This window comes from Triturus cristatus, chromosome 4_1 (assembly GCF_964204655.1).
Source record: "Triturus cristatus chromosome 4_1, aTriCri1.1, whole genome shotgun sequence".
Lineage (NCBI taxonomy): Eukaryota > Metazoa > Chordata > Amphibia > Caudata > Salamandridae > Triturus > Triturus cristatus.
This window is the reverse complement of record NC_140585.1, coordinates 356,616,392-356,642,583: the sequence shown is the minus strand read 5'-3', so window position 1 is coordinate 356,642,583 and position 26,192 is coordinate 356,616,392. Positions and strand designations below refer to the sequence as shown.

Genomic DNA, 26,192 nt, shown 5'->3' with positions numbered 1-26,192 from the left:
TAGCACGACCCCCTACACTACCCAAACACCACTACCCTAAACCCTAAAACACTAAGACACTACAACACTACCCTAAACCACTACCCACACTACTCCCACCCCGAGCACAATCACCCTTACCTCTCTTTCCTCGTGGTTCCTCTCCAGCGTCAACGTCTCTGCTCCCGTTTCCTGCTTCCTGCTGCACGTCGTTGTGAGGAAACCGAAGAGCCTCTGTTTCCTCACAACGAGGTGCATCAGCATTACATCGCATGCATTGTAACAGCGCATGCGATGTAAAAACACGCGTAGTAATGGCTACGCGTTGTTACATTGCATGCGTTGTTACGCATGTGATGTAATGGCATTGCGGGTAAACAGCCACGTTGTAATGGCTGTTTCCCGTTCAGCATGGGTATGTCTTACTGTTTCTTTCTGCCCTACCGCATATCTCTCCCACACCAAGCCATCCCTGGGAGAAGCACCTGTCTATTCTTATGCAGGAGGTACAACCTTTATTCTCCAAAGGAGCCATATGAAGGGTTTTCAGACTCGGAAATGTGAGATACGTTGTTTCTCTCACTATTTCCTTGTGCCAGTAAGGATGAGGGCATTGGCCTATCCTAGATCTTCACCCTCTGCGTGCCTTCCTACAGAAGGACAATTTCCGAATTCTCACACTAGCTTTAGTTCTGCCTGCCCTCGAGCCAGGTGATGGGATTGTGGCCTTTGACCGCCAGAACATGTATTTTTATATGTGCATCCTGCAGTCCCACAAATGTTACCTGCCCTTCAAGGTAGGCCAAGAGCATTTTCAGTTTGCCATGCTTCCCTTCGACCTCACCAGTGCTCCTCGACATAATCTTGATGATTGGTTGTTGAAGGTGGGCTCCTCACAGCCTGTCATAGACCACCTCCAGTTGACACCTTGGCAGAGGTTTCCTTTTATAGCAGCTGTCTTAGACATGGTGCAGTTCAAGGCCTTCCATCGTTTTCAATGATTCCAGGATATTTTGGCTATGATCCTGATGTTTCAGCTTGGCTCTTGTTGAGAGCAGCTCGGGGGCTTCTTGGCCTGTTAGACTCCTTGCATCCTGCTTGTTAGGTAAGATAGGTGGTATATGCTGAGTCTGCAGTGATGTCTGAAGTCCCAGTGTACCCACGACCAAGGCAACCTGCCGGATAACATCCATGTTTTAGAGGTGACTGCATGCATTCTGCAATGCTGGCTGCTTGAATGCAGTTGAATCAGTGGTAGACCTCTCTTCCATTCCCACTCAGAACTGTCTGTATAGACTGATGCATCACTGTTTGGGGAGGTCATCTGGTGAAGAAGAGTATCTGGGGAAGTAGAGATCAGAACACTCTGGTCTCCAGCGGGAACGCAGCTCCATAACAAACTTTTGGACTTGTGGGCTAGTATTCCTTTAATAAAAGCCTTCCTGCCTTCCATCTAGGGGAGGCTGGTCCAGTTTCTTACGGACACCACCACCTCTATGTGATACTGCAACAAGCAGGGCAGAGTTGGGTCTTGGATCATGTACAAGAGGCTTTGTACCTCTGGAGTTGCCTGTAGCGTCAGGGCATATCCTTTGTTTTGAAGCCTTAAATGCCAGGGTGGACAAGATCAATCGCAAGCACTTGGCGGATCATGAATGGCAGATGCATTCCGAGGTGTCATGTGGCATCTTCTTATCATGGGACAAACCCTGGCTAGGTCTTTCCACCATAATGCCAACACAATTTCACAAAGAGGGTCTAAGGGAAAATGTATCTACCTGCACGGATTCAATCCCCAGATACAATGTAAAAAACAAAAAAAAAAGGAATCCGCAGGTCCAGTCAAGCTTAAACAAGCCGACAGAGCACAACAAAGTGTTAGTCTTCAAATCTCTCCACAATCTAGGAGGAGTCCTTTATAGAGGACGGAATCCCATCACCCACCGAAGTGTCATGCTTCATCATCAGAGACCTCCTCTTGGTCGGAAACCCTAGTGCAACCAAGGGCTACAACCCCCTCCCTGGGAGGGAGTAGCTCAGGGATGTTTTAAAGTCGTCAGAAACTAGGATCTACTAAATCCAGTGTGTATGAAGCAATATGGATGTTTTCTAGGATGATGGGTGCAGTGCGTGCAGTGATGAAGCGATTTTAAAATTGGCTACCTGGAAGAAAAAAACCTTTATTATGATCTAACCTGGTGTCCAATCTAAAAACAGTATGCAGTTTAGAACAAATAACTGTATTAGTCCTAAAAACAAGGTCTAAATGTTTCAGCAATTTAGATCGAGTTATGATCTCAGCCTTCCTCAGGACCTAGAAAACGAATCGCTACTGCAAAGAAAGTGAAAATATAACATTTACTCAGTATATAAATATCCAATTAAAGTGGTTGGATACAACACAACCTACTTTGTCCTGTGTCTTCGTATTAATATAAAATGTCACAGGAATTTGGACGAAACCTGCAAAGGAAACATAAAATACATACTAGCATATTGTGTGTGACCTGGTGAAAATATAAAGTTGTGATTGAAAACTAACACTACAAACATGCTCCTCAATGACAATGTCTCATCATCGCTAGATATCTACAAGTATATCTTATACCTATTCGTGTATATTATTCACATATGGTATCATGATATTGTGCTTACCCGTTGTTTTTCGGGTGCACTCCTCACCTTACCTGGCCACAGCTCAGGATGTGAGGCACCGCTCTGTTTAGAAGGAATAAAATATAGAAACCATATTTCAAGATGCATACAACATGGCTAACTATATGTCAACAATCGGCATCATCATGATTAAATTCACAAGCACATGAAAAGAAAAAGTGGATCAAAGTCTACCACACAGTAGGCATGTTGCAGCCCATCCCGAATAGCCAGTGATCCACAAACTACTGTATGTAGACTATGGCTTATGAGATATGTGAGAATCTCATACCCCTATATTCGCTGGCCAAATTTCGTGTTGTATTTATTTTATATTTTTAGAATGTTCACGGTCTAACTGAACCTCCCGGGTTTAGCGCAATATAAAATGCATGTATAATGTCCCTGCAGCAGTTTTGTTTAGTTATGTGTAAAACAAGCAGATTTATTAAAACCGGAATCGTGTATTTCTTAATATGTGCAACAATACATGATTTTATTTATACTTTCAGACCCGGATGTGGTGTTGTCACATATGTCATAGTGAGCAAATGATTTACAAGACTATGCTCTAAGCACTTTGTTAAGTTCGAAGTTTGCTAAGAGAAGATTACAACATGAACATGCGTTCAGTTTGCATTCACTAATATCAAGGCTCAACATTTAAATTGGCCTCGATGTTCAAAAACGGCTGTAACTCCCACATTTCAGTGAACATTGACCTTTACAATTAAGTTAAATGTACACAAAGATATTCGCCGGCATAATGCCAAAAACACAGCCTGCCTGGTGCCGATAGTGGTTTATAGACAAGAGAGGAGCAGCGGGGAAATAAACGCATGTGCTTGACTCACCTGTTATATGTCCGTACATATAACTAAACAAAACTGCTGCAGGGACATTATACATGCATTTTATATTGCGCTAAACCTGGTAGGTTCAGTTAGACCGTGAACATTCTAAAAATATAAAATAAATAGAACACAAAATTTGTCCAGTGCATATAGGGGTATGAGATTCTCACATATCTCATAAGCCATAGTCTACATACAGTAGCTTGTGGATCACTTGCTATTCGGGATCGGCTGCAACATGCCTACTGTGTGATGGACGTTGATCCACAATTTTCTTTTCATGTGCTTGTGAATTTAATCATGATGATTCAGATTGTTGACATATTGTTAGCCATATTGATAGAATGTTGTATGCATCTTGAAATATGGTTTCTATATTGTATTCCTTCTAAACAGTGGTGCCTCACGTCCTGAGCTGTGGCCAGGTGAGGTGAGGAGTTCACCCGAAAAACAATGGGTAAGCACAATATCATGATACCTTATGTGAATCATATACACAAATAGGTATAAGATATACTTGTAGATATCTTGCGATGATGAGATAGTCATTGCGGAGCATGTTCGTAGTGTTAGTTTTCAATCACGACTTTATATTTTCACCATGTCACACACAATATGCTAGTATGTGTTTTGTGTTTCCTTTGCAGGTTTCGTTCAAATTCCTGTGACATTTCATATTAATACGAGGACACAGGACAAAGTAGGTTGCACCGCATCCAAACACTTTATTTGGATATTTATATACCTTGTAAATGTTATATTTTCACTTTCTTTGCAGTAGCGATTAGTTTTATAGGTCCTGAGGAAGGCCGAGATCATAACTTGATCTAAATGGCAGAAACATGTAGACCTTGTTTTTCGGACTAATGCAGTTATTTGTTCTAAACTGCATAGGCACTGTTTTTAGATTTGACACCAGTTTAGATCATAATAAAGGTTTTTTTCTTCCTGGTAGCCAATTTTAAAATCACTTAATCACTGTACACACTGCAACCATCACCCTAGAAAACATCCATATTGCTTCTTACACACTTCATTTAGTAGATCCTAGTTTCTGACCACTTTAAAACATCCCAGAGCTCCTCCCTCCCAGAGAGAGGGTTGTAGCCCTTGGTTGCACTAGGGTTTGCGACCAAGAGGAGGTCCCAGTTGATGAAGCATGCCACTTCGGTGGGTGATGGAATTCCGTCCTCTATAAAGGACTCCTCCTAGATTGTGGAGAGATTTGAAGACTAACTCTTTGTTGTGCTCTGTCGGCTTGTTTAAGCTTGACTGGACCCGCAGATTCCTTTCTGTTTTTTTCAAGGTCTTTCCACCACCGTCGAGAAGATGCAGTGGCAAAACGTCTGCGCTTTGGAGTTTCGGCAAAAACTCTCACTAGGAGATGCTGGGAGATGCTGCCTGGTGGCATTGGAACACAGGACTCCTGTACGCCTTTCCACAATTGGCCCTCCTGCCCCGAGTGCTGAAAAAGAACAGGTGTGACCTGGCCTAAGTCATTCTAGTGATCTCTGGATTGGGCCAGGATAGTGTGGTACCTGGAGCTTCTATGCATGACCTTTTGCACCTCAGATTAGGTTGGCCCTGGAGGATTATCTTCGGTCACAGCAGCAAGGCTGGGTTCTGCACCAACTCCTGTGCAATGTACACTTCCATGTATGGAGATTAAGCAGTGCCAGTTGACTGCATTTGATCTACCACCTGAGGTTATACCATCAGGCATCCATCTATGAAGTACGGTTATGCCAGGCACTGAAACAAGTTTGTGGTCTGGTGTGGAGTCCCCAAAACAGATCATTTGCAAGCAAAACTGTCGAATGATTTATGGTTTGTTTTGTATTTGGCCCAGCAAGACTTCACTATTGAAGGTTGTTTGTCGTCCTTTTTGTCCTTCTTACTTTTGACGGACCAACTATCCTTGTTTAAATAAACTGTTGTGATGCAGGTTCTCCCAAGCCATTTGTGATGTCAAATAGGTCCTTAAATTTGTCTTGACATTTCGGATGTGTACTCCTTTAAGCGGATTCAAATCTTCTCGTTGCATCGTCTGACCTTAAAATCTGTCTTTCGCATTATAATCACTTCGAGTGGTCAAATGAGTGAACTGCAGGTCCTATTTGTGCAACCGCACTACACCTCCTGTGTATGAGACAAACTGGTGCAGAGCACTTAGACAGCCTTCATGCTGAAAGTCGTGACTCGTTCCAGATTGAACAATTCATCACTTTTTCAGCATTCTTTTCCCCGCCTCACCACTCGAAAGAGGAGAGTCTCCTAAGTTGGACCCCATAGGACCTTTTACGTCACTCATACCAAGGACCCATCAAGTGAACTGGCCCCTTTTAAAAGAGACTTGAAAGTCTTGTATGTACCTGAAATAGGTGGAAACCATCACATGGATATGCAGATATGTTTGTACATGAATACTTCAACTTATCAAAATCAGACATTCGGTCTCCCTCAAAAGACACCAAGATTTGAGGTGTCCAAGCTTTTACTCAGTATATTGTATTGTGATTATGTTCCGTGTGGATTTTTCCAATTCTTTGCATTGCGGGCCAATAATTCATTGGAGGAATTGCCTTCGTTTGATCCGCCACTTGTGTGCCACATATTTGACCCAATCTATGAGAACACTGCATAGTCCAGTAGCTTTGTCAAGCGAAACATATGATGAGCTAAGATTTGGAAAGCTAGAAATGGGAAAAAAGAGGAATGCAAAGAAGCAAGTGTGTTACTGGCTTGCAACAGGATAAATAAACACAGTTTTACGATGCATTCTGTTGTTTTCCACAGGATATACCCCTATGTTATCCTAGCAGTAAGCAAGGGGCTTCATGTGGCAGTGGACCACATAGGTAAATTAGTGGAAAGACTTAAAGTGGACTAACAAGGGAGCAAACAAAATCTGTGAAAGAGCTACTAATACAGGAACTGAGAAAACGAGCACCCACCAGTACGTTCCCCTTTTTTGTACCAGTCTCTCAAAAATGCAGTGAATTCAATGCCCTTTATTGCCATGAAAATCCTTTACTATTTGCAGTCTTGTACATTATCCACTACGCAGGAAAGAAGGCAGGCGCCTGAGAAGACGCCCTATTGCATAACAGTGGGAGGCCATACTCCAGGACGGAAAACATTATGGGGAGGACGAAGATAGACCCCCATGATTAGGGGATTGTACGGACAAGTACCCTAACCAGATAATAGACTGAATGTTGAGAGGCTCACTCCCCATTGGCTAGAAGTGACCCCACCATCATTATTCGTCACCTCCTATCCCACCCCGCCCAGTTCTTGAGCCCCCAGACCTTCTGAGACTACTTTCCTGTACGTCCAACAGAAACCAATGACCCTTGTCCCTAGTCGTACATAGAAGCTACTCAGACTACAAGCAGGGTAAGCAATAGAGCACCCTGACAAGATCAATCAGTATTTTGATCCAAGTGAAATGGAGAGGTGGGGGGGGGGATTACTTTTATTAATCATTTGTTAGGACAGCCGAGATGTACAATGCTTTTCAGCTGTCGATAACCAAATATTTCGCAATATGTATCTGTTAACGTTATTTGGTAAGCTGTATACTTGCATGCTTCTTGTCGTCAGTCTGTCTTGGATGGAATATATGAAAACCCAATAAAATATGTTTTTAAAAAAATAGATATCAAAGGGTGTCACATTTCTGATCATACTAGTTTATTTTTTAACATCCTAAGTTGATCCAAGTCTTAGAAACACTCTTTGATGGCCTTATCCTTAGATGCAGAGACAGCATTTGAGTCTAGCTGAGAATGGTGAATCCAATAGTGGAGGCACTGATCACTAGTAGTACTGGTGCGAAATTCTACCAATCTGTCATCTTTTCGCCTGCTTATGTATACTGTGCCTTTTACACCCAAGCTCACCCTTGGTACTGTACTGATGTATCCCAGCAATGCCAATGAATTGCCCTGTCACACACTGTAATTGTTGTTGTTGTACTGTAAATGCCAATAAACAAAGTTTTCAACAAACAAAAGACAGCATTTGAACGTGTAAACAAGTCTTTTCTACTCCACTTTGGTTTGTGTCCTAAGTTTATTAATTTTGTGTCTCTTTTGTACTCCTCACCTAAGGCTTCTATTTTTGTAAATGGTTTAATATCTTCATTGTTTTTGCTTCATCATGGAGTCAGACAGGGTTGCCCTGTATCGCCATTATCGTTTGTCCTAGCCCTGGAATCCATCTTTACTGAAATTCAATAGAATCCAGACATCCATGGTTTCCAATATAGTGGTTAACAATTAAAATTCTCTGTATATGCAGATGATATTCTCCTATTTATGTCACGTCTGCAATCCCCTTTACCATCTTTTCCTGGCAAACTCACTAATTTTGCCTCACTTTCAGGATATAAATTAAATCCTGATAAATGTGAAAAACTTCTACTTAATAAATAATGTTTTCCATGAATTGTATTTCCTCTAATTTCCATTGAAATTCTGGTCAAATAAAATACTTTGGTCTGTGGTTTAAGGACTCGATAAAATAGACCATTTCTCTTAATATGAAGGTAGTTCTTACTACTCTAACTTCAGTTGAATCTTGATGGAATCCATTATTTCGATCTTGGTTGGATAGATTAGACACTATTAAAATGATGTTACGGTCCGCTGTACTCTTCGATGTCTGCACCATTCCTATTAACATAATTTTAAGTTATTTTAAGAAAATCTATTCTAGCCTCCATACTTTCTTGTGGAGTAATAAAAAACCCTGCATGTTTCTTCAAAAAACTTAAAAGTCCTAAGCAATTGGGTGGTGTCAAATTTGCTGACTTTCATTCCTATTGTATGGGGTTATTTATGAAGCAAGCCTCTTTTGCTCTATCTGTTGATGACTGCTTCTCCTTCCTCACGGGCAGATTTTGGAACCTCTATTATTCATCTATTTTCTTTTCAAGAATTTGTATCTTTTTCTCAGAAACCTCCATATATGTCCATCCTTATTCTTAAAAAGCATTTGCAATGCAATAGATCTCGCGTTTGTGAGAGTTTAAGCTTTTATTTATGTGTTTTGAAAACCAACACATAAACAAAATGCACTGTCATTTATAATGACAATAGCTCAAACTCGTAAATGCGAGACCTCACATGAAGCATATTGAAAGGTAGGGAGTGGGGGAGGGAAATGCTGCATTTGGGGAGTCCCATGTGTTTCAGGGCAAATCTCATCTGTGCAAGTGGCACCGACAAAGTGAAAACCAACTTCCTTATTCCTCCATAAGGTTTAACAAACACATTAAGATAAATAATAGAATATTTTTTTGGGAAGGCTTGGCGATAGAAAGGATTATATGGGTCCATCAACTTATCGATATTGTCTGTTGCCTTTTTTTCTCCCAAGCTCAATCTCGTTCTATCCTCCCTTCCTCTTATAGAGGTAAATATGATTTAAGGATTACAGCAGTTTCCAAATCATATTATCAATTTCAACCTATTCACACACTTAACCCCTTCGACGCGCATAACGGCGCGGTTCCGTCATGCGCGTCGGTTGCGCTGTGCGCATGAGGGAACCGCTCCGTCGTGGCCCCGCCCGCGCACAGAACCTTCAGCACAGCGCGGAAATCCGCGCCACGCTGAAGGGGTTAATACTATCTCTCCACTTTAAAACATTGTTATCCACTTCTTCAGCTTTCTGTATTTATAAAACAATTAACACTCCCCCATGATAATTGAGATAAGACAGATGTTTAATTGCAATGGGAAAAAGATCTTAATGTTTGCTTCTCAATTCCCTTATGGAATAAGATTTGGTTTAGAATATGGAAATCCTCAAGAGCAGCTGATACAACTTAAACATCATTTTTTATTACATTTGACTAATGATCACACTACTTATTTTAAATAAAATAAATACAAATAGTTGTACCTCTTGTTGGTCTTGTACTGTTAACTTCCTCTGACCTAAATCATGTGTTGTTAGAATGTCCCTCCACGTATCAGTTTTGACCGAAGGTTCTGAGACCGATAAATTACATATTGCGCACTCAAGTACTGTTTCATTTAAAAAATATCTTTCTAGGCAGTCTGTCATAAGATTTGTCCTGTTATACAGTTAGAGTTGATATCATGGAACTTGTACTTACTGTTGCTTTTCAACAAATAACCACATGTTGGAAGACCTCCTCTACTATTTCATTTAAATTTTCATGGTATGGTATCTGTTACAATCATAGAATTGATAAAGCTTACATCAATCTACTTGCGCTTGCTTTGGTCACCAGTAATACAGACTGAAGAGGTTCCCAACCTCCTTGTTTTTTATCCGATACTGATGTCATTGTTATATAGGATACTTAAAAGCTGTTGTGACTTTCCCACATTATTTTCCCTTTCCATTAAAGTTAAATTCACCTATGAGTTCCAGTGTGGCACTATTTCTGTCCGTATGTTTAAACTAAAAAGAATAAATATAAACAATGTTGTGTGAAGTTACTCATAGTTCAAAAAAGATTCAATTCTGTGGAAAAAAGCAACCAAGGGACTGACTGAATCCTGCCTGCAATCAGGCATCTTGTCTACATATAGTGGAATCAACTCATTGGCTGCCTCAAAGGACAGTGCAGTTTGCTTTCTACATGTGGTTCTGTGCTTATGTCAAGTCAAATCAAATCAACATAATTCGGTCATATTAAAATAGGCCATACATGTAAAATACAACAGCAGTGCATAATGAGATAAGACATAGCAAGTTAAGCAATACCCATAAGGAAAAAATCTAGGCGCATACATGCTACGGACACCGGGTTCAATACATGATCTAGTGTAACAAAGAAAAAACATCTGTCATTAAAGTGGTAGAAAAGTGTTTGATCAATATACGGAACATGATAAAAATGAGTTTAAAATCATAGTGCGCATAGGTTTAGTCCTTGTGGACAGACCTACCCATGCGATTTCCTTGCCTTGAGCACCAACCTCAAGAAGGCATAAACAATAAAGGCAATATCCTCTGATTCCTGAGATTGTAAAAAGTGCAAAGCTTCTGTGCAATGACGCAGGGAGTGCTTAATTGCGAAAGGTTTGAGAACCACGGATCTATAAACAGAGTAAAAGGTGCAGAAAAGCATTACTTGAAAGGTGCTTTGTGCTGACACCTGATCACATCAAGGTACGATATTACTCAACCAGTTTTTTGGCAATCTGTAGTGGTGATAATGACTGAGAGCCCCAGACCCCAATGCCATAGTTAGCCACCCCAGCACATTTAGCACAATAAATGGCCAACAAATAAGAAAGCAATCTTTTGCCTAGTTTGGCAGCGAAGCAAAAAACTGTGTTGGTACTCCTTGCTAGCTGGTGGTTTCTATTGTCTATCTGCAGGAGCCCCTATAACTGAAGGTTACCCCCAGATAGTTAAAGTTAGTCACATATTTAATAGAGGCGGCCAGGAGCTTAAAGACAGTTTGGGCCCGGCCTATGGCTGCAAGATAACACAAAAGATTTAGTAGTGTTGATCTGCATGTCTAGCCCCTCCATGAAGGATGCAAACGCATCCAAAAGACACTGCAGTGCTACAGGTGTATGACCCATGATAACCGCATTGTCTGCGTACAAGAGAACTGGTATTGGGCTGCTTTCAATCTTGGGCATATCTCCACACCTTGGAACTAAATCCCTCTCCAGGTGGTTTATATAGAGGGAGAATACGAAAGGTGCGAGGGCGCACCCTTGCCTGATGCCCCTGCGCACCCTAAACATTTCAGAGCACCCACTCCCCACCTATGTGCAATTAAAAACCTTCCAATTTTTTCTCTTTTAAAAAGGATTTGGGCAGCAATGTTGAAATAAAATGTGCCCTTTATATAAGCATTCTTTTAAACAAATGGAGACACATCTTTCTCTGTTAAGAAGTGTTCTGAAGGTAATTAAGACGTAGTGAAGAAACTGACCAAATGCACAGCTAAGCAAGTACAAAAGGGAGCTCTTCTTATTTGTGTTTTTGAAATAGAGTTCAACCCTTAGTGCTTGATATAAGTAAAATGTATGTGTCCCATTTGTTAATGACAACTTTTCTGAGGAGCACAACAAAGGATGTCTTTTTAAGAGGTAGAGAGCCCCACAAGACATGCAGAGTGGCCATTCCTTCCCTGACTCTTCCATCAATAAAGTCTTAACCAGCAGTAGTCAATACTGCCCTACAGCAAATCTCCATTCCTCAAAATATAATAATAGAATTGTATATTACCCAATTAATAAATTTAGTTGGAGATAGCAAACTACTTACTCTTGGACTGTAAATAAGACTCGCTAGAGGGTAAAGTAATTTAGCCTTATGTACTGTTTGATGAAGTGTTATGGATATTGGTGTCCTTGTGCTCCTGGTTATATTTACCCTTCCCGCAGCTCTCTTCTACATAACAATATTCATAATGCCATCTTGTTTCTGGCATCATGTTACTAGCTAGCAACAGTCCAAAAGAGGTTTTGTTTCAGTCTTGTTTGGAGCTTTTACCTCGGGAACGGGCTACAACAAATCAGGTTTCATCCAGCTTGACATAAAAGCAGCACCTTTGCTAAATGCTCAGTCTCAAGATGGCAAAAGTCTTAACAAATCAATTTGAGCACGATCTTTCGCGCTGTCTTTTATCTTCTTTTTCATGTTTGGTTTGATATTTTACTTTAGTTGGGAGCTATATGGAAATGGCAAATGTATAGGTTGTGACAAATTTTAACCTTAAACAAGGTTCTCTGTGATTCTAGGAGCTTTTATTTGTAAATTTGAGTTAATTCCTTATAGAGCTCAATTTATAGGTGATGTTAATGGCATTTTGCGCTTAAACCTGCTCAATTATAATTGTAATTATCTGTGTTTTTTTTTTCTTTTCTTTTTTCGTCAGTCCGTATGGAAATTCTATGTCTTAGGCTCCTAAGTGTATATTCCTCTTTTATCTGCAAGAGAAATTATTTATTAGCCCCACTAACAACTTCACTTTTTTGATTGTTCTGCAGGGATCACTTGCTCTCACACTGGATTCCATTACTGGCAGAATGCCCTGCCATCACCAGGATGTATGAAGAGAATGCTCTCCTCCGTGATCATATGAGTGTGAATTCCCTCATCAGAGTTGTGCAGACTTTGGAAGAATTCAACATAGTTCTGGAAGGTTCACTCATCAAAGGGGTTGATGTTTGACACAACTTGCTAGACTTTTTTTTTATCTCCCTTTAAAAGGGATAGAGACAACTCTTTCGCCTGCTGTTGGTAGCACATCACTGTAAAGCAAGGCTGCATGTGACTATTCGGAGTGGAAAGTGTATTTTCCTCCAGAGACTGACTGTCAGAAAGTGTAAAATTAACCTCAATGCAGTATTGTAGTAAATCTGAATCGGAAGTTAAGTAAATACAAAGGAATTGTCATGTTAGATATTTGTAAATATTCTACCGTCTTTAATATATGTAAATATATTAATGCTGTTCATCAAGTGTCCAAAGTTTGAATATTCCTTTTACGAAAACTGTTAATGGATACACAGTACAGATGTGGGTTAATATTGGGAGGTTCCAAAGTAAGAAATCAATCATTTATAATACAAGTACAATATAGAATCAATAGAACTCGTCAGATAACCAAGCAAATATAAAAATGTAGTCATTCCTGTTTTATGGTCATTAGTAAAGATGTTCTATGTGAACAATTCCCCCTTAAATAATCTGTATTTGTTTGACAAAATGTAATTGTATGTTCAGCCTTCTACACAAGATTAGTGTGTTTCAAATGTTTGTTAACACTGGACATTGGATGCTCAGACCTCTAGAGGACCCTCTCAAGAAGCCGCACTGGGATTTGGATAGTTGTTTAGATATTGTATTACTCTTATCCGTCTTCATAGTAGTTACTTATATTAGATCCTTCATAGGGAAGTTTTATTTAGATAATTGTTTGTTTTGAAATGTCTGGAAAATATTTATAAAAAGTTTGCCTAATTGATTTCTACCACGCACTTGAACATTGATGGAGTCCGGCACAATAATTATGGAATAAGAAGCCACAACTGTGTCCAAGTGATACTGCTACCACAAATGTGAGAAGGTGGTCGTGCCACACGATTGGAACAATAACTCTCCGTATACTTTGCTGAAAGTTTGCTATCTGGTGGTGATACACCTTATTTTAGTTTTGTTGGTCAGAGACTTTATGCATCGTTAAATCTCAGGTTTTGTTTTTCATTGCAAAACTATCTGAGTAGTGAAATCACAATTTACATTTCTATCTTTTGTAGGGGAAATAGCACATTCTTTAGTGATTGGATTGGATTTCATTATTACTAGAGCACCTAAAATTTATTTGCTACTGTAATCAAATCAAGCGACTAGTTATTTCAAATTTAAACATTTTCCAGACAATGTTTTATGGGCTCTAGTTTGAGTAACACAGCTGGAAGATTTCAAACGGAACGGCAACAAGATCTCAGCTATTTTTGTAGTGTTTTTTTCAGATGGAGAGTGATATCTTCATCTTCACAGCCTCTTCTTTGCCTGCAAAATGGGTACTCAGTCAAGGTGTAATGTGGGTGTCCCTTTAATTTTTTTATTTGCTTCCACGTTGAGTTTTCACATTTTCTGAACGTAGTCATTTAGTAAAACCCCATGCACTGTTTTCTTATTTCAAACCACACTTTTCACTTCTAAATTATAGAAATCCTAATGTGATACAGTACAGTCGTGACTTTCCACATTATGGCCACTGCTACCTACTAAACGTGCACAATGTATTTAACATTAACATGTCACCGCGTCATATCATGCTTTTTTTCTGTAAACCTTATATTTTATGTTTGTTTAACAAGTAATTCACACGAAACCATATGAAATCCAATTGGTTTTGATCATGCAAAAGATTATTTTTATAATATTTTACAACATTTCCATTCAAATTATATTATATCACTGCCCTCCAAAGACTGCCTTTGAGACTACAATTATTAAACTCCCACTGGTGGTGTGTAACGGGTTTGCTTTCCCGATTTCTTAGTGTAAAATGCGCTGCTTGACAGGCAGCAGAGTGCATTTGACAAATGTCTGCGTCCCATAAAAAGCAGAAGCCATTCTGTAGAACAACAGAGCCATTGCCACTTTTGTCTCCTGTCAGTTTTATTGCCCTTCTGTCGAGGTTAAATATCTTATCATAAGAGTATTTCTACAAAACCAGGGGACCACTTCCTTATTTAATTGGTTCATGCCTTTTCTGTGACAGTATTTAGGTGGCTTGCAAGAATTGTGTTTATTAAAGCTAAACTCATTTATGGAGCTTGCCTTGTTGTTTAAAGATATAGCCAGTGTTACCTGATATCGGAACTCGGCCTGAATAAGAGGGTGATGTTCCAGTTGCATTTTTTGCTTTATATTGTTAGTTGCACCAAAGCATTTTAAATGGTGCTTGAATATTCACCTTTGAAAGCATTGTGCGTGGGGTGTCCCGTGGATGTCCTCTGTGCTGAGACATTCTCTAAAGGGCTGCTTAATCTCTTACACATCCTTTTAGGTTTTCACACCTGACTTTCCCCTTGCAGTGACGCTTCCCAACCCCTATCTTTTTCCAGACTCACTAATTCTATTCTTGCATGCCTATTGTGCATTCCCTATTTTTAAATCCGTTTTCTCTGCTACCCACGCTATTTGTTTGATGGTCTTGGCAACATTGTTGCTGGTACTGCTTTCAACTAGTGACGTCATTTTTTGCATGAAAATCACAGTACACATGCTGCTGAGAGTTAACGACATGAAATTTTATATTATGCTGAGCCACATTCTTTACCTTCATTTACTCTACCTTCAGCTTGTTAGCAGTTAAATGCTCAGAAGAGAGTAGAGCTTTTCAGAGTTCACCTTTCTTGCATTCTGTGGCCCATGCTCCTTTTTTTTAAATTAAGAATACTATTTAAGACTGCGACAAGTGGGTCAATATAGATTTCCTGCCTGAAGCCAATAATTCAGATTGTGATTGGTATTGACAAGAAGTTTCCTTGCAAATGTAAAATAAGTAAGTTGGTATGACCAGTATTTTAAAACTGATATTTGTATTTTATGTCTTGTTTTTACTAAAGTTCTAATGCTTATAAAATATTCTACGTTGAATATTTTAGCAAAGGTGCTATCAATCCCTGTGTAATTCGAGGTATAGGTATTTTAATTCTTTATGGATGGTACCAGAGAAATCTAAAGTATTTAAGAGTATGCACACATACAGAGCAAGGCAAATTGCTTTTATAGCATCATAGTATTTTGACTTCCTGTGCCCCTTATGCTTCACTAAAACAACTTATTTTTGGAACTGCATCCACATCATTATGGTGTTTTTATGTTTAATATTTTTGTGTGATTACTGTGATCCATGAAAATGTGAACTGTTTTTCAGATGTGAAATATGTTTAGAAGTCTGCCCAATTAGTATGCTTGTAAATAAAGAAAAATAGAAAAACGGCCAGCCCTATTACTTCCACAGCACATACTTTTTATGTACATCAGTATTACTACAGCCTCTTCCGTTGAACTTGAGGTGTAAAAAATGTTCTTGGAATTGAAAAGATGTTTACCTTCCGAAAGATACATATTTATATTTTTGAATGCAATATTATCATTACAGTACTTCTGAAAAGAAAATGTTTACTTTGTGTAGAGTATAAATAGGAGTGTTGACTTAACATTTAATGTTCTCTGAGCCTTTTTCAATTCTGTATCTAAAGACATTTGCAAGTGAGCATACACACAAGTGTAATTTACAACATATGATGGCTAAACAATGTTTTAAAACTAATGGACCACCAAAACAGACCTAAAATATGCTTGTTCATCACTCTTGTGTTTTCTCTGCTGTGCTTCACTGAATGCTCAGGTAAAAAGCAGCCCTTGCCTGTTCTTCTGAATAAAGTCCAAACAGTTAAAATCATTTATTTTGTAGAATCCAGAGATATTAAATGTATGAGTCAGAAAAGTGATCTGTTCTGATAGTTTCTGGAATCAGTATTGTTCTCCTGTTTGCGCAGTAGAAAAGATACATTTATGTCATATAAATCAGCACACTAAAATACCCACTACATTGGATATCTATAGTGTGTAGGTTTTGGCTGTATGGAATCTTTCTCTGTTGGCTCTAGTAGTACATTTTTCCAAGTCTTTTTTACTTCCCATATCATTTTAAGTTATGGCATATTCTCATAAAGGTTTTAAGCTTCTTCTTGCACATTCAATAAATAGAGAACATTTAATTAGAGTATGAACATCATTGAATAAATGCACCAGACCTATCCAGAGCATTTCAGTAATTATAATTGAAAATAGTTAAAATTGTATTTACACCAGTGCATGTTAAATATAAGCATCCTGAGGAGATCTTTCAGTTGGCTCTGCCTATGGGAACCTTGTGTATAGTACTAGCCTTTCTAAAGATTTGTAGCTTATATCTTTGAAACAAATACTGGTTAAATGCATTTTTAAGTGAATTAAATGTGGATATGTTTGTTCCATTGGATTAGTATGTTCTAACAAATTAACGTACAGTGTTGCATTTAGTTACTGTTAAACTTTTTTCCTGAATTATTGAATCTAGGCATGTTTAAAGAATTTCCTATTTACAATCAAATGAAAGTATGATTTTTAGGTAAGTTTTTAAATTATACCACTTGAAATAGATCATAGTGCACAAGACAACTGAAGGAAAAAGTGGCTTCTGAAATGTGTATCTCATTTTATTTTATTCATATGTAAAGAATATTGCTAACAATCTGAACTGGATTTTTGCCCAGAGACATAGGTTGGCTGGAGTATTACTAGATCAAGCACTTTAATACATAACAGAAACTGACATGGATTTGTAAGGTTTTGGAATATATTTAAGTACAGCATTTCTTGTAATCTACAAATAAAACTGGAAGACTGTCAATAAAAATGTGAGTATTGTGATTACTGTTTCGTAATTAAAACTAACCATAGCACAATAGTTTCCTCAACTATGGCCCATATTTGATCAAGCCATATTATTTCAGGGGTGAACTAGATGCTTACAGATCTGGTTGCTCTAGTTTTATACAATCTAGTAGGTCTGCATTGATAAACCTGTACATAGAATATTTCACCTACATGCGGAATTGAAGAACACTTCAAATCCTTACAATGGATTGTGTATTTGGAAACAGATGAGATCTGGCATTTACAATGTAGGCGCAACCTCAGTAGTCTATGCGGCCATTCAACTCATTTCCAGTTTTATACAAAAGACCCCCATTGCAGCATCTGTTTTCCATGATGCTGCATAGAGAAGCCATAAGATCATTAGGAGGAACAGAACAAAATAGTAGCCTGATAACCTCAGTGCTAAGAAAAGCTGAAAACAAACACTGCTTTTTAGGAGCCAGCCACTTCCATATCACAGCATGCCTCGCAATTTGTAAAGTGTATTTGCTGTGTTTTTTAAACTCACGCTTGCCACGCACTCTTGATTAGGCTCACCAGGGCTTCTCCCGACCGGTCCTGCACTCCTCCCCCGCTTCCCCCAACGCGATCAGGGGCCTCAGCTGCTGCACTGCAGGGCTGATTGAAGGGGAGGGGCCAGGGGTCACGAGAAACATAAAAGCGGCACGCTGGAGCGGACTCGCAGGTAAAGCAGACGCGCTAGCCCAGGCAGTGACCGTATTGCTTGTTAAGGAAATGACAACTTTTAAAACTCGCTCGCTTTTAAAACATTTTAACCATTTGTAAAGTGTATTTGCTGTGTTTTTTAAACTCGCGCTTGCCACGCACTCTTGATTAGGCTCACCAGGGCTTCTCCCGACCGGTCCTGCACTCCTCCCCCACTTCCCCCAATGCGATCAGGGGTCTCAGCTGTGCACAGCAGGGCTGATTGAAGGGGAGGGGCCAGGGGTCACGAGAAACATAAAAGCGGCACGCTGGAGCGGACGCGCGCAACGGGCGCGCCTAAGGCAAGCCCGTCCGCCACCGAACGGGCCCGGGGGCCAAAAACCCTGGCCAAATCCGGTCATACTCGGGCAATGAACTACGAGCATTGGGTGCTGGCTTAAGCCCGCTAAAGTCAGATATAGTAAATATTCTCCAGAGAGAAGGACTTGTCATCTCACAGGGGAGGGAGACACCAAGCACCATATCTCCACTTAACCCGGACCACTCCCACCCCAGGAGCAGCAATGACATCAAACTCTCCATCCTCAACACACGATCATTACAGAAACATGCCCCCAAAATCTTTACTCTTCTACAAGAAGACGCCCCTGACATCCTCGCCCTGACCGAAACATGGCTCGACGAGGTCTCTGGACCCACCTTAATCGCATCTCTTCCCGATGGCTATGATGCTACCTGGCACAATAGGGCAGCAGGGAAGAGAGGCGGCGGGGTGGCGCTACTCTACAAAAATCACATGACCATTGAGAAGCTGTCAGGAGAAAATCTAGAAGCGGCGGATATTTTAGTAACAAAAGTCTGCCACAGCTCCTCAAATATAGCAATCGTGGTAGTCTACCGCCCGCCTAGTGGCCCACCATCTTTCGTAGATCTCTTTACCGAATGTGTCACCAACCTCCGCTCACGCTTTCAACAACTTTTGGTGGTAGGAGATTTCAACTACCACTGGGACCAGATACCCAGAGGGGCACAGGCCCAACAGCTCGAGGACATGCTCTCTTCCCTCGGGTTTAACCAGTTAGTATCAGCCCCCACCCATGAGAAAGGACATACTCTTGACTTGGTCTGGACAACTCATTCCTCTGTGAATCTAGTGGACACCACCCCCTGCGGTCGGTCTGACCGCTATTTTATTAATCTTTTAATTCCTCGAGTCAGACAAGACTTCGGACCGCCACCCTCCTGGAAGCTAGTAAGGAGTTGGAATAAAATTATGGGTCCCAGTTTAGAGAGTACCCTTCGTGGAAACCGAGTTAAGAGGCCAATTACACTGGATATGGAAGAATGGACTGACTCCATCTGCAGCCAGTTAACATCGGCCATGAATAAATTAGCCCCAGCAAGGAGAATAAAAATAGGAAACAAGGGTAAGGGCTCACCCTGCTTCACGGAGGAGCTCCGAGCTCTGAAATGCACACTTTGCCACTATGAAAGATGATGGCGTAAAGCCTATGAGCCACAGGCTCGCGTAGAATACAGGGAAAAACTCGCCACCTACAAAAAGACTTTGCTCAGTAGGAAGGCCGAATACTACGAGAACAGGATCCTGATGGCAACCAACAAACAAAAAGAAACATTCAATATCCTTAAGGAATTGAGCCAAAAACAGCTACCGGTTGCACCGTATAGCCAGGAAACATGTAATACATTTCTATCCTTCTTTTCGGATAAAGTCCAAGACATCCTGGCTGACATTAAAAACTCCCCCTTTAAGCTTCCCCCCCAACGCGGAGGTGGAGTCACAGGAAAATAGGGCTGAGCTGATTTCCTCCTTCCAGCCCCTCGATCTTGAGACCTTGCGAGTCATCGCAACAAAAATTAAATCAGGCTCACCGGCAGATCCATGTCCACCGAGGATTTTTAAACTCACCCTCCCAGCGATCGAGGAAGAAATCCTCGCCATGATGAACCTCTCGCTGGAATCAGGGAAAGTTCCCACACAGTTCAAAGAAGCTAGAGTAATTCCCCTTCTTAAAAAGACAGGAGCTGACGTCTCTAACATGAAGAACTTCAGACCCATATCTCAGCTGCCTTTCCTGGCAAAAAGTATGGAGCAACATGTCCTCCAAACTCTCTTCAGTTTCATGGAGATCCATCATCTGCTTGGAGATAGGCAGGCTGGTTTCAGGGCCCACCACAGTACGGAGCTAGTGATGTTATCCGTACTGGATGAAATTAGGACTAAAGCGGATAATAAAAAGCCATGCGTCCTAGACCTGTCGGCAGCGTTCGACACGGTCAACCACCTACAACTTTTGGACAGAATAAAAGACATCGGCATTGGAGGGTCTATCCTCCAATGCATCAAGTCATTTCTGACAGACCACACCCAAAAAATCCAGATGGGGGACTGGGTGTCAGAGAGGGGGGTTGATCACCTGTGGTGTTCCGCAGGGGTCAGCACTATCCCCCCCCTCCTGTTTAACATCTACCTCAGACCCCTGATTAAGAAGCTCGCCTTGATGAATTGCCAGGTCTTCAACTATGAGGACGATACGCAAATCATTGTCCAAATAGATAGCAGTCCTCAAGCCCATGCTCGGGTAAAAGATATCTTGAGATTTGTGGTCAGTTGGATGACCGCTAACTCACTCAAGATTAACCCGGACAAAACGGAGGTGATGGCTGTCACAATCCCTGGAACTCCCAGTTCTGGCCAGACGAGCTGGGTGTCATCCCTGCACCAGCTTTGGTGGTGAAAAGACTGGGAATCAAGATAGATGCCAAACTCTCCCTGACAAACCAAATCACCACCGTCTTCGGAACTTGCGTGAGCCTACTCAGGCAGCTGAGGAGACTCTCCCCCATCCTCTCCTTTTCAACAATGAGGACAGTAGTGACTGCCTTGATCCTGGCCCGGCTTGACTACGGGAATTCGCTCTATATCGGACTACCAGACTCATTGCTGCACAGACTCCAGGTGGTAATGAACAATGCGGCCAGGCTGATCTTCAATCTACCCAGGTATACTCAGGCCACTCCCCTAATGCAAAAATTGCATTGGTTACCCATCAAGCAGAGGGTCAAATTTAAAGGCCTCTGCATTACACACAAGGCCTTGTTTGGGCAAGGGCCCAATTACATCAAGGAACGCCTGGCGATATATACCCCCTGTCGCACACTAAGGTCCTCCACGGAGGGCCTTCTAAAATGCCCACGATTTCACTACTCTAAAGGTGGTCGAGCCTTCTCCACCCTTATGCCGCAACTCTGGAACAGACTGCCAGGTCAGCTTTGTTCTGAATGCTGCCTCCTGGCTTTCAGGAAGAAGCTAAAGACCCTCTTATTCATTGAAGCCTGGGCATAATCCCCCTTCCTGCGAAACGGCCCCTCCTGGAACTTCCGTATATCTGCTCACAGCGCTTAGAGACCTGCAGGTATTAAGCACTATATAAACTAAATTTAACATAACAGTTGCCTCACAGCCTTGTTTCAAGTTCATGCTGAAAGGATGAACAGTGACCGTAATTATGAGGAGACTACAGCTGCAAGCCTCTCCCATGCTGTTGCTTCTCTTGAGTCTGGGCTTCTCAGAGCTGTTTCTCTTTCAGCCACCAAAATCAATGAAAGATTTACAAGATAATGGCAGGCTTAAAAAAACAACACCGCTTCTCTTACTATCACCAATGTTATTTATTCCAGTTTGCATTGGGTGCACATGGACCGAGAAAAGCAGGCATTACATGTCCACCTTAATTGAAGAATTTAAACTATTATACTACATATGGTCCAGCACTCTAACTTCGTATCCAAATACCATACTGTACAAATATAATGGATGAGAAAATATCAAATTAAATTATGTAATGTAAACTTCAAAGAACTTCACAATGAGCCTCAGTTTTCATGAATGAGTAATCCGTTATTGACAAATAACTTTCCAAACACAGTTTTTCATTTGTAGCCAGTGTCAATGCGTTTTCATTCTCTACAAACGTTTTCAGTACTACAATAAAAATCAGATATATACATACATTAACCACATAAGAAATCTAAAAACATCAATATATACACTCCTTAAAAACAAGCGTGCAGAGAATAAGTATGGCCATTCTACTCATCAATTTAATCTATTTACATATCATTGAGCACCCTAATTATCACTCCCAAACGTGATCACAGCTTATGATACAATGATTACATAAGATGAAAAGTGGGCCATTCCAATACATCATATCCTAGTAAATCACAATCCATGTTCATAAAGTGTAAAGTATATTTATAGTGTCATTTATTATCCCTAGAAAGCATTTTATCGACTATATTGATTACTACAGTATCTTACAAAGGTGCAATCTCTATCTAATCAACATACAAGAAGTTAATGTAAACAGAAATCTTATAATTCTTTGCTTTCAGATAAAGTGCATTTCTCCTGTGATCCATATCCACATTATATCCCATATATAAGCATAGTCACCATTTATGTAGGTGGAGAACATACACTATATCAACAGATCATTCAATATATATATAATAAAATTCCTTTCAATCAGTATCCCTATCAATGTATTCTCTGATTCTTCTCTCATTTTCCCATTTAACGGATCCTTTTGAGACCCACACGATGTTCAATCTTCAAATTATTAGATAGGGCACTAAAAAGCCTCAGTTGTACGTTGATACAATATGTTCGAGGCATGTGGGCTGCTGAATTCATATCTGTGCATAGATCGCCGCCTAGTGTTGGGTCCGGATGTTTGCACGTTGTTGTCCTGGAAGAGTCTTCGAAGTATCCTGAGATAGGTGACTCCTCCCCTGGACCACAGTGCGCATGGGCATCCTCTCCATCCTTAGATTGTTTTTTCCGCCATTGGGTTCGGATGTGCTTATCTTGACTCAAGTTAGGAAGGAAAAAATTTTCAGGCCAAAAGGCCTTTAGTTCGCGTCGGTACTGTTCCCGATCGGTATCGACAGTTACTTGTTAGTTTACTGACTTCAACAACAAGTTTTTCGCATCGTATCCGACCATCGACCCTACATCGACGATGGAATCGAGGACACCATTCAAGCGGTGTCCTGTTTGCAATGCGAAATATCCCCATGTCGACGTCCACCCGGTGTGCAACAAATGCCTTTCACCGGATCACGACGAATCCACATGTATGGCCTGTGCCCGATTCCGATCCAAAAAGACTCTCCGGAATCGACGAGCAGCGAGACTTGAAGCGCAGCAAGCGGCACCGGCCCCGACCAACATCTTCAGCGCCGAGGACGAAGATGTGGAAGGCGTGAAGAACCTACCCTCAAGCCCCGCTTCCGAACACGATTCCGGATTGGAAGACATCGAAGAACAACTCTTTCACAGGGAAGAAGCCGACACCGAGGTAGGAGACTACGATGAGGCCTTAGGGGCCGAAGAAAGTAGCTCCGGTGACGAGCAAGGCCTACCCGTACAGACGGAGGATATCCCAGTGCGTCAGTCAATGGCTCCGGTCGAGGGATCGCCTTCGGGCCTTACCCAAGACCTATCCCGCAGTTCTTCGGCCCCGCCCTCTGGCCCGGCCTCGGACATTCAGCGACAGCCATTAGTACCCAAAATGACTGGTTTCCCTTCCTCGAAACCGAAACCAAAGGTCGTATCGGTTCCACAGAAACCGAAAGTGAAACTGACACTAGTCGGATCGAAGCCCACTACACCTTTGACGCCAGCCAAACCCGTCTGCACCGACCGCACCAAACGGGACTTCGGTGCCGAACTCGCAGCAGCCGACGTCGGCGCCGACACACGGAAAAAGGCCATCGGTACCGCCAAGCCGCCTCGGCCCCCGGCACCGAAACAATCGGCTCCGGCCACGAAGGTCAAAATGGCCGCTGCGTCGCACATCGCTTCAAAAGCAGCACCGAAGGCCCAATCATCGACGTCGTCGACAGCTACTACCTCTCCTCGACTCGATGACCCCGTGGCCCCGAGGAAGTCCACGCCTGCCTCTGTAGAACCGCTCGGCGCCAAAGAACCGTCGGCGTTACAGGTTCGACAAGTTGCAGCTTCCTTGCAACGCATCAAAGAAAAGGCAGCCCTCCAGGACACGTCGGGCTCCGAGCCGAAAAAAGCTCAAAAAGCTTCTCCAGCAATACCCAACATCACTTTTGGACTGCCACCATCCACAGCGCCCAAACTGTTTGAAATCAGGACACGTGTCACCCAAACTAGGATCACACCTGCCGAACGCTCTCCTACGGAGACGTCACCGTCCCACATCATCGATGCCGACACCGGCAGACTTATGCTCCACAAGCGGAGAATATCTTCCGAGCAGCCTTTGGACTCCTACCGGATCCCGCTAAAGAAAAAGCTGTCAGCGGATTCGGAACCAGTTCTTTACGAACGTCTCCATACCTCTTACCTAGATCCACAGCCCTTCTCTCCGACACCCTCCGAAACCGATGCTTTGGAGGACTACATGGGTGACGATGTCCCCTACCCCAGAGAGATGGACCCTGAAGGCCAACAGGACCCTGACCAGGCTTGGGATGACCCTGTAGACCCGGGTGCGCCTATGGATACACAGGACACGCAGCTATATGGAGCGAAAACGTCTCCCACAGAGGACACTGCCGCATTCAACGCCCTCATTGAACGTGCTGCGGCCAATCATGGTGTGCAACTCCACTCTGACACAATCGAGGACGATTTTCTAATGGATACTTTCGCATCCTCAGAAAGGAATATCAAAACTCTACCCATGCTGAAAGGTGTCCTTAAACCAGCAAAGGACATTTTCAAAGAACCCACTAGGGCAAGAGTAATAAACCCCAGGATCGACAAAAAATATAGGTCGGCGCCTGGGGACCCTACGTACATTAGAGGCCAGTTGCCTCTAGATTCCATCGTAGTCGCTAATGCTCGCAAAAGGGCGCACTCACAGACTACTGGGGAAGCTCCTCCCCCGGACAAGGAGTCCAAGGTGCTAGAGACCTCCGGCAAACGGGTTGCAGCCCAGGCAGCTAATATATGGCGTATTGCCAATACCCAGGCGCTCCTAGCTCGCTACGATCGCGCCCACTATGACACATTAGAAACCCTACTCCAACATCTCCCTGACCAATACAAAGAGGGAGCAGAGATCCTCATCAGGGAGGGACAACTCCTCACGAACGCATCCATTAAGTGTGCACTGGATGCCGCAGATACAGCTGCCAGAGCAATAAATACCAGCGTCATGTTACGACGACACGCCTGGTTACGAATCTCCGGATTCAAACCTGAGGTTCAAAATAACATCCTCAATCAGCCGGTCAACCCCGACTACTTGTTCGGACCAGAGGTTGACACCACCCTAGAAAAAATAAAAAAGGACACAGACACTGCAAAGTCCATGGGGGCTCTCCAAACACAGACCTTTCGGAGTGGCTCATTTCGTCGCCCCGGAAATAGAGGAGCAGGTAGAGGACAGGGGTCACAGCAAACCTTCAACAAGGGCAACACACAAAGTACTTACGATAAAAACACCCGGGGTGGATATCGTGGCTCCAGCACAAAGGGTAGAGGACGCGGATACGGCAATACCAGGTCCTCCCCCAAGAACAAACAGTGACGCCCTCTCCCTTCCTCCCGACCACATAACACCTGTCGGGGGAAGGCTACAAAGGTTCCTGTCCACGTGGAACTCCATCACCACGGACAGGTGGGTCAAAGATATTATCAAACACGGTTACTGCCTAGAATTAACCTCCACTCCACCCACCATACCACCAAAACACCGTCCTATGTCCTCAGAGCACTTAGCGCTATTACAGCAGGAAGTGCTAAGTATGCTGAAAAAAGGCGCAATAGAGGTCGTACCCGTCCACGAGCAAGGTACGGGGGTGTACTCCCTGTACTTCTTAATACCAAAAAAGGACGGGTCACTCAGACCTATACTAGACCTGAGACCCCTCAACCGCTACATTCTCTCAGAGCATTTCCACATGCTCACCCTACAACAAGTCCTCCCGCTGCTCAAACAGGGAGACTTCCTGGCCACGCTAGACCTCAAAGATGCGTATTTCCACATACCCATTCACTCCTCACACAGAAAA

The 26,192-nt window shown here is 42.1% G+C and overlaps 1 protein-coding gene across 4 annotated transcripts in view; it reads left to right on the top strand.

Annotated features, from left to right (window-relative positions):
- Window positions 1-17,421, top strand: part of DENND5B (DENN domain containing 5B) — a 535,468-nt gene extending 518,047 nt beyond the window's left edge. For all 4 annotated transcript variants that reach the window (XM_085652367.1, XM_085652366.1, XM_085652363.1 and 1 more), the window contains one exon: window positions 12,485-17,421. In XM_085652367.1, coding sequence (XP_085508493.1) covers window positions 12,485-12,668 — 184 coding nt within the window. In that variant the 3' untranslated portion in view covers window positions 12,669-17,421. The remainder of the gene's footprint in view (window positions 1-12,484) is intronic.
- Window positions 17,422-26,192: the final 8,771 nt, after the last annotated feature.